Below are 9,532 nucleotides of genomic sequence, written 5' to 3'. Positions count from 1 at the left end.
ACCCCGTGACCCAAACAGGGGTGCAGTGACACAGACATGACTCACTGCAGCCTCAATCTCCCAGGCCTAAGGAGTGGGCCAGGCTTGTCTCAGCCTCCCGAGTGGCTGGGACTACAGGCACATGCCTTCACACCTGGCTAATTTCTTCGAAAGGTTCTCACATTTTAAACAGTAGTTCAGTAGTTCGCTGTTAGATCAAACCACCATCAGAATTCTCCCACTCTAAGTCCATGTCAGTTTTGGAGAAAACTTAGCAAAAGGGGACATATGCTGTTCACACATTGTTTGTTTGTTCTTCGAGACAGAGTCTCACTCTGTCACCCTGCCTAGAGTGCAGTGGCATGATGTTGGCTCACTGCAACCTCCACCTCCCAAGTTCAAGCGACTTTTGTGCTTCAGCCTCCCGAGTAGCTGGGACCACGTTCACACAACCATGCTTGGCTAATTTTTGTATTTTTAGCAGAGATGGGATTTCGTCGTGTTGGCCAGGTTGGTCTTGAACTCCTGACCTCAAGTGATCCACTTGCCTCAGCCTCCCAAAGTACTGGAATTACAGGCATGAGGCACCGCGTCTGGCTTTTACTATTCATTATTATTATTTTTATTTGTCTTTTGAGGCAGGGTCTCACTCTGTCAACCAGGCTGAAGTGCAGTGGTATGATCTCAGCTCACTGCAACCTCCACCTCCCAGGCTCAAGCAATCCTCACACCTCAGCTTCCCAAGTAGCTGGAATTACAGGTGTGTGTCAATACACATGGCTAATTTTTCTGTATTTTAGGAGAGATGGGGTTTCACCATGTTGGCCAGGATGATCTCAAATTCCTGATCTCAAATGACATGCCCACCTCAGCCTCCCAAAGTGCTAGGATTATAGACATGAGCCACCATGCCTTGCCTCTTTACAAATATTAATGTCAGGAGTTAAACATTTTCAAGTCCAGCCTATGATAAAAGACTAATACTTCCTACTACTTGCATGGGGTTCACTATTTACTCTTGTGATGGGAATATCACAGGACGATCACGACTACACCACTTTAAACTGTACAGGTAGCAGTTCACAACTTACTCCCGTGCGTTTAGATGTACCTGGAAGACCTGTATCTGTTAGTGAACGTTGTTTGCTATAATGGAGGAGAAAACAAAATTCCTGCATCTGGGCCTTTGACTGATCATTCAAAGGGTTCCTGTTACCTGCTCTCCTGTTTGCACATATCTGTCCACTTGGATAAGTTTTAATCTGGGTATTTTTATATTATACAAATTCTTAACTGGCCTATCTCCTTTAAATTGTGTATATCATTATATCTGACATTATCGTAACTACTGTACAAAAAATAACATTCCTATAAGAAATCCCGCTTAAAGGAATATCATGCTGAAGGGTGAACCTATAACCCACGTTAGTTGGTAGTCACTTTATATGATGTTTAAAATAAATATATTTTAATGAACTAAGTTGAATAACAGCAAAATTAAAGGCCATAAAAATGGATGCCCAATGTTGAAAGTGGGGCCATGTAGCAGGTGTTTGGATTATGGGGGTAGATCCTTCATCAATGACTTTGTGCCTTCTCCCCAGGTAATGGGTAACTTCACACTGTATGACTTCTCATAAGATATGATTGTTAAAAAGACCTTTGAACTTCCTCTTTTCCTGCTCCTTCTTTCACCACATGGCCCGCTGGCTCCGCTTCTCCTTCTGCCATGATTAAAAGCTTCCTGAGTTCCTCACTAGAAGTAGAACATGGTGCCATGCCTCTTGTCCATCCTGCCGATCTTTTACCCAAGTAAACCACTTTTCCTTCTAACTTACCCAGCCTCAGATATTCCTTTAGAACAAAGCAAAATGGACTAAGATACTTCCTCTCCTGGATAATGCTTTTATGGGTATGTTAGGGTTTGATGTTCTAGGTTTCCTATTTTGAGGTTCCATGGCTGAGCAAGACCCCTTGTTTATGAACGTGAATTCTTTTAAAGAATTAGCAATTTAGCATACACATAAAATGGATATGCCTCGCAATAAATAATAAAAATAATAACTGGACACCTCAACTCAGGTTAAGATATAAATAATGCCCCCAATCTTTGAAGTTGCTCCTTTCTCAGATTTTAATTTTCTTTTCTTTTTGAAAGTGAGTCATTATCCTGAATTGTGAATCCATTACTTCCTTGACTTTTTAAGTGATGTTATTTCATATGAAAACAATATAGACTTGCAAAAAATTGAAATACTTGACTATCCTCGTTAATTGTGTTTTCACTCATCATTGTGTTAAAGATTCAGCCATGCTCACCTATTCAATTTTAGTCTATTCATTCTTGCTTCTCATATTATTTCATTATTTATCCATGGTATTTTTGATGGCCTTTTCAGTGGCTTTCAGTTTGCTGTGCTAGACTTTACACGTTGCTATGAATACTCTTCTACATATCTTTCTGTTACTATTGGCCTTGGAACGATCCACTTTCTTTAGAAGACTGAATACTTCTATTTTTAATCAATTTTGCATTTACCTTGCAACTACTCTGAGGGAACCTTTTGTTTACCCCATTCTGGAATTCTTAGTCAGCAGTTTACTGTAGCCCTTTGAAAATATACTGAAATCAACCTTAGATAATTCATTGAGAGAAACTATTAAATTAGCAGAGTAATGCCATTTAACTGTCTCTGTAGAGTTGTTTTCTGTTCCCTAGAGGCCCGACAGAAGCCCCTAACATATTTTGGGAAATATGTAAAAGATTTTCATAGGTGTGACATCACATACTTTATGTTTTTCATAAAATCGTGTTGGTGTTCCCTAAGTATCTTAAATTAACTCTGAATAAATATATAGAATCTCTGGTGGAATAAGAAGAAAAAAAGGAAGTACTACTTCCATCTCAAATAGGTGAAGCAATTACTCATTTCGATGTCCGTTTTCAATTGATCAGTTGATTTCAGCCTTCACTACACCAAAGGTCTAAACTCTTCTCACTAAAGGAGTCTGCCAGATTTAATAAATAAAAATAGAGGACACCATATTGAATTTAATTTCAGATAAATAATGAATAAAATTTTAGTGGCAATATATCTAACGTAATATTTGACATCTACTCATACTATAGAAAATATTCATCCTTTATCTGAAATGCAATTAACTATGCATATCATAGTTTACCTGGTAACTGTATATCGATTCTAACAGTCAGAGCGCTCAAGTCTTCCCTCAAGCTTTTCAATTGGAGATCATTCTTGTGTGTCAAAAAGTCACCAGTCGTGGGACACTAAGCTGAACTTTCATTGTTCTTGCCTACATCTTCATTTCATACAGTACATTATCTTCAGGCAAAACACTGAGTGGCTTCTAAAACCTATTTTCCCAAAGGAGGATCACTTTTGCTCATGGTTCTCTGATAAGAACATTTTCCAAGGTGCAGCAAGTTTCAATCTTCAAAAACCCGCAGCTACTCATGGTGTAAGATGTCCATGGGGGTGGGGCTCTGGGCCTGGAAAAACTAGAGCAGTCTGCATGCTGCGAGGAGGTGAGCGGGTAAGAAGCCTTTTGAACCTCACAGGCTCCCGTACTGACAAGTGCTTTGGCAGAATCCTTTCTTGTTCCCTTTAGCCAATCAGATTGCACCTTTTAGCCATGCGCTTACTTCCTTCGCAACCATCAGTCCGTCCGGCAGGCCAACCATCTTGCCTGCGATTTTAGGAGCTGGATTTTCCAGCTCCAGATTGGCCACGGCATACATCTTACGAGATGTCGCACCAAGAGGGCAGCGCAGATGGCTTACAAGACTCAGGGATTGAAACCCTGTTCAGCAGCCCAGGGGAGCAGTCTGGAGCGGCAGCAGCCATGGAGGCCTCCTCAGACATTGATACAGCGACCTTAGATATGAGTATGAGAATGACTGGAGATGGCAGTGATACCAGTGATGGTGGTTTCCCAAAGGGTTCCAGCACAGAAAATCGAAGCGCTGACCAAGAAAGTTCAAGTGAAGACGTCGAACTTGAGAACATGGAGGACTCTGAGCGTTTCCTCACGCCTGATGTAAGACTATTCTATTACAATTTACTAAGAGAGGACGAGGTAGTAGAGGAGGAAGAGGATGAAGAACAGGCTCAGATGTGTCCACGATGCGGTGGTACCGACCATGAGCAGTGTCTGTTAGAGGATAGGGCGCTGGAGGAGTGGACTTCCTCAGAGACATCTGCCCTGCCGCCACCTCGCTGGCAGGTCGTTACTGCTCTTCGCCAACGGCAGCTGGGTTCAAGTACCCGCTTTGTCTATGAGGCCTGTGGGGCAAGAGCCTTTGTGCAGCGTTTCTGCCTGCAGTATCGTCTTGAAGGACATACGGGTTGTGTGAATACTGTACACTTTAACCAGCGTGGCACCCGGCTGGCCAGTAGTGGCTATGACCTAAGGGTGAGAGTGTGGGACTGGGTGCGGCAGAAGCCAGTATTGGACTTTGACAGTGGTCACATTAGTAATGTCTTACAGGCCAAGTTCCTTCCTAACAGTGCTGACTCCACCCTGGCCATGTGTGCCCACGATGGGCAGGTACGGGTAGCAGAACTAATGAATGCATCATGTTTTGAGAGTACTAAGTGTGTGGCCCAGCACAAGGGAGCTGCCCACAAGTTGGCTCTGCAGCCAGACTCTCCTTATGAGTTCCTCACTTCGGGTGAAGATGCGGTTGTCTTCACCATTGACCTCAGACAACACCAGCCAGCTTCAAAAATTGTGATAACAAGAGAAAAGGGGAAGAGAGTGGGACTATATACAATTTCTGTGAATCCCGCTAATACCTACCAATTTGCAGCGGCTGGACAAGATCAGTTTGTCAGGATTTATGACCAGAGGAGAATTGACAAGAAAGAAAACCACGGTGTACTCAAGAAATTCACTCCTCATCACCTGGTTAATTGTGAATTCCCAACAAGCATCACCTGCACTGTGTACAGCCACGATGGCACGGAGCTCTTGGCCAGCTACAGTGATGAAGATATCTACCTCTTCAACTCCTCTCACGGTGATGGTGCTCAGTATGCAAAGAGATTTAAGGGACACAGAAATAATACCACAGTCAAAGGTGTTAATTTCTATGGCCCCAGGAGTGAGTTTGTCGTGAGCGGTAGTGATTGTGGGCACATCTTTTTCTGGGAAAAATCATCTTGCCAGATCATCCAGTTGTTGAAGCATGACCCAGAAGGTACAATAAACTGTCTTGAACCCCACCCTTACCTACCTATGTTGGCAACCAGCGGCCTAGATCATGATGTCAAGATCTGGACACCCACAGCTGAAGCTGCCACTGAACTTACTGATTTAAAAGACGTGATGAAGAAGAACAAGTGGGAACGAGATCAAGAAAATTTGTACCATGCCACCTTGTTTGACCAGTACATGCTTTGGTTCCTCAGGCGCCAGCTGTCACAGAGAGATCATCACCAGGGCTGGGGAGCCAGATTCCCAGGAGAAGAATCGGATGAGTCTTCCAGCACCTCACATACATCCGAGGACGAAGGCCAAGACTGAGTGCCATGTATACCATCCCAAAGGCCTCACACCCAGTCAAGCTAGATGCCACTTAAGTATGCTGGATTTTACAATGCAGTTTGACTAATTTAGAATTGTCAATAGATTAATAGATTTGCTTTTTGTCTTCTGCTTTCCACGATTTGTACTGAAAACCGTCTCTTCCATTCTTTCCTCTCTCCTTTCTTCCTTTCACACATTCCTTCTTTCTCATTTCTTTCCTCATGGTTTCCTTATGCCACTTTTGATACCCCTTATTCTTACGTGAGTGCATACACAACTTATCTCTTTTCCTTTGTTCCCTAATAGTTGACCTCTAAAATTTCCTAATTTTGTTTAAAGAAATTAATAGCCTCATTAGATGCATCTACTCAATTCTGACATTCTGCAAATGATGACCGTTTTATATTTTTTCATCTTTAACAATTTTTTCTGAAGATCAAGTTCTTCAGTTGACCTGAAAATTTTAAATATATGTTTCTTCTTTAGAAGTAAAATAAGACAAACTATAGTTTTGCTCTGTTGATGCTGACACTTGGCCACACACACACAGTCTGAGAGAGGGAAAAGATGAGTAGTGTGTAAATTAATTTCTAATCAGATAATTCATCCCCTCAGAATAAACAATGTGTGATTATCTACATTTTCTGAATCCATATGTTAACAATTTTGAAAAATTTGAGTACAACGTAGCTGGTAAGAACTAAATTAAGTCTGATCACATGACATCATTTTCTCTGTGCATTAAGTGTTCTTGAAGTGTTAAGGTTGGGAACTCCCAAAGGGTGACCTTCCAGGAAGTCCTCCTGGAACAGCCATTTCCTATAAATGCCAGCTACTGGTATAAAAATCTCTCATATTTGAAAATACATTTTAATTAACTTTTAAGAACAAGTTGCTGTAAAAATTGTTTATGCTGACACATAACCATTTGTTGTAGTTTGTAGAAAAATCCTATTTGAAACGCTCACATTGTTTAAAATTCTCTTTGCTGCTTAAATTGCTTTAAAAATTCTTTTAAGCCTTATTTAATATATATTAAACAAGGATACTGGATGTCCAATTACTGACCAATAAATATATTCATCTTTATTTTGTATGTGTCATTTGTATGAATGAATTTAGAAGATCACCTTTCCCCCAGCACCCATGAACCACGCCGCACCATTAGCTGCCGTCTTTTCCTGGAAAAGAAGGATGTAATGAAACATCCTGTGTCTTGACAATGGCTTTTCTTTGGTAATACTTCTTGAGATAAGTATTATCTCTGTTTCTTTGGGAAAATGTAATTTGCGTAACGAGATTAGAATTTCGGATGGAACACAACTTGACTGAAGTTTGTGCTCACTGAAATCCAAAGCTAGGGACAACTGCCCTGGGGTCTGGGAGCCTCAAGAAGCCCCTACCAAGTTCTGCTGTCAGGACAGGATCCTAAGAGTCCGAAAAGAGAATTTATAGGCATATGAAGAGAGTTATAAACTAGAATTCCAAGTTTGGGCCCCCTGTATAACTTCATGGGATGCATACCAGCAATAATATTAACAAAACATTTAAAAAATGGTTTGGGATTCCAAGTGACACCCGGTGTCAGTGTGAGCAAAAGTGAAAGCAGATAAATTATGCAGTTATTTTTCCACCTGCTGTTTGGAAGGTCTGCCTCTGTGGGGGATTTATATTCTGCTCACTTAGCTAAACTAAAAGTTTCCTCCAAGTTCCCTGAATGGGTCCGAGATTGCTTGTGATACAAGAGGCATTTGGTAAAAGATTTGGGAGGCAAAGGTCAAGTAGTAGCCACATTTATTTTATTCTTTATGCTTAGAGAGGTGCTGCTGCATCTCATGAACATTTTTGCTTCTATCCTGGCTTACCTTGTTGGTGTGGGGCAGCAGCTGGGCCCATACCTGCTGCAGTTCTCCCTCATATCTTCCTTCTTCTTCACCAGCTCCATCAGAAAAGAATACCACTTTTTGTTTTGGCAGGGCATCGATGATATTGAAATTGGAGGTTTAGAGGCAGTGAAAGATCAACATGGGTCCCAGACAGTCCTTGTGAGCTCCAGATATTTCTAATGGATTCCTTTTCCCCTTGCTTCCTCTACTTTGCATCATCTCTTCTTTCTGACTTCCCTGCTGAACTCGGGTTTCAGCATCTGATGGAAAGACAAAAGCCTCACTGAAACTGATTAACCAGCTTCCACAATTCAATAAGGCCTGGACCCTATTATAAGTCCTTGCTTATATGTGTATCACTCTCAGAGTGTTTGTTTCTCTGATTGAACCCTGACTGATGCAACCTCCCCATGCTTTGGACTGAATAACTCCCCTGGTTACTTAGGACATTTGCCATCTGGAGGAATTATAGATCCCTAAAAGGAGAAATTGAACTTGATACAGTCACACACACACACACACACACACACACAGACTCTATAGGTCCCTAAAGGGAGCAATTGAACTTGATACACAAACACACACACACACACACACACAATTCTTTGTTTTTTACATGAAGAATTTTTTAGTCACCTTTGCATGACATTTTGACAAAGCTACTCAGTTCTTTCGCTATATCCTCTTACTTTTTAGTTTGAAGTAAGTTACATTTACAGAAAAGTTACGGAAAATAGTTATCATATTCCTTTCATCTGGCTTCCTGTATCATTAACAATAGTGTAATTATCAAAACCAGGAAATTTACAATATTAACTATATTATAGAACTAATTCAAATTTCATCTGTGTCCCCATTAATGTTTTTCTTCTTTTCCAGTATCCAATAATATATGTTAATTGTTAGGTCTCCTTAGCCTCCTCTTATCTGTGACTTTTTTTACTCTTTTCTTGTCTTCCATGTCCTTAACAGTTTTGTAGTGTACCGATCAGGCATTTGGTAAAATACATCCTAATTTGAGTTTTCCTGATGCTTTCTTATGATCAGATTGAGGTTATGCATTTTTGTCAAGAATTCCACAGAAGTATTGTCTACAGTTATATTTGAGATGTGTGTGTGTGTGTGTGTGCGCGCGCACATACTTTGCTGTGTTTTCTTCCCATCTGACACAGAGTCCTGAAGGTAATGCCTCATATTTGAGGATTTTCTTATGGCAGTTCCCATTTTCTAGTAGCCAATTTTGTGGCAGTCAAAAGACTATGTTACAAAGACTGCAACTTGCATATCTCAGTGCTTTAAACACAAAGGTTTATTTTTACTTATGCTAAATATCAGTCTCAAGTTTGCAGAGGGGCTTTGCTCCTGGTTGCTTCTCAGATATTTAAGCTGATAAAATATTCACCACTTTCAACATTTCTGGTCATCAATGCAAAACATGTTAATTTCAAAATAATAAAAATTACATTGAAGAAAAATTATTAAACATTAGAAGCTTGAAGACATTGGAATAACATCTTTAGTCAATAAAGAAAGTTTATTCTATATTTAGAGATAAGAGTTAAAATATCATTTCAGACTAAGAGGGTTTATAACTGAGGAGTTCTTGTTTCCATATACACTAAAGGATGTAAATATAAAACAAATAAGGACAACAAAAATAACTGAATGATGCTTTCCTATGTAAAACAAATGGCAGGCAGTGAAGAGCAAACACATGGGTACATTTAATTAATCATTCACCATATGAAACAAAATAAATATAATGACTAAATTGGAATTATAAAATCAATATTAAAAATTTAACAAAAACTTTATGTAGACTTTTTTGTTAATTCTTGAATGAAGTGAGATCTGCCAAGAATCGGTATTTCATAAGAGAACATCTACATTTTTCTTGACTATGCTTACAAGTCTCTTAACTGATATGTCACTGTCCTATTTCCACTGGATTCGAGGCTAGTGTGCACAATTGCCAGCCATTTTCAGCCAGATTGCAAACACAGAAAAGGCAGAGCCTTCTACTAACCTTGGACCTGTCAGGAAGGTAAAATTGTAGGATAATTTTCAAACAAACACATTATGGAGGTTGCTGATGAGTGATTAAAATGTTAAAGTAT

General features: G+C 40.1%; 1 protein-coding gene across 1 annotated transcript; it reads left to right on the top strand.

Annotated features, from left to right (window-relative positions):
* The first annotated feature begins 3,641 nt into the window (after nt 1–3,641).
* LOC118150521 (DDB1- and CUL4-associated factor 8-like protein 2) lies at nt 3,642–6,591 on the top strand. The gene has a single exon (XM_035288612.3). The coding sequence runs from the start codon at nt 3,748–3,750 to the stop codon at nt 5,524–5,526; it is 1,779 nt and encodes a 592-aa protein (XP_035144503.3). The 5' UTR covers nt 3,642–3,747; the 3' UTR covers nt 5,527–6,591.
* Nucleotides 6,592–9,532: the final 2,941 nt, after the last annotated feature.

This window comes from Callithrix jacchus, chromosome X (genome assembly GCF_049354715.1).
Source record: "Callithrix jacchus isolate 240 chromosome X, calJac240_pri, whole genome shotgun sequence".
In the NCBI taxonomy this organism is placed as follows: Eukaryota; Metazoa; Chordata; class Mammalia; order Primates; family Cebidae; genus Callithrix; species Callithrix jacchus.
The sequence above is the reverse complement of the archived record's forward strand: the minus strand, read 5'-3'. Positions and strand labels throughout refer to the sequence as shown.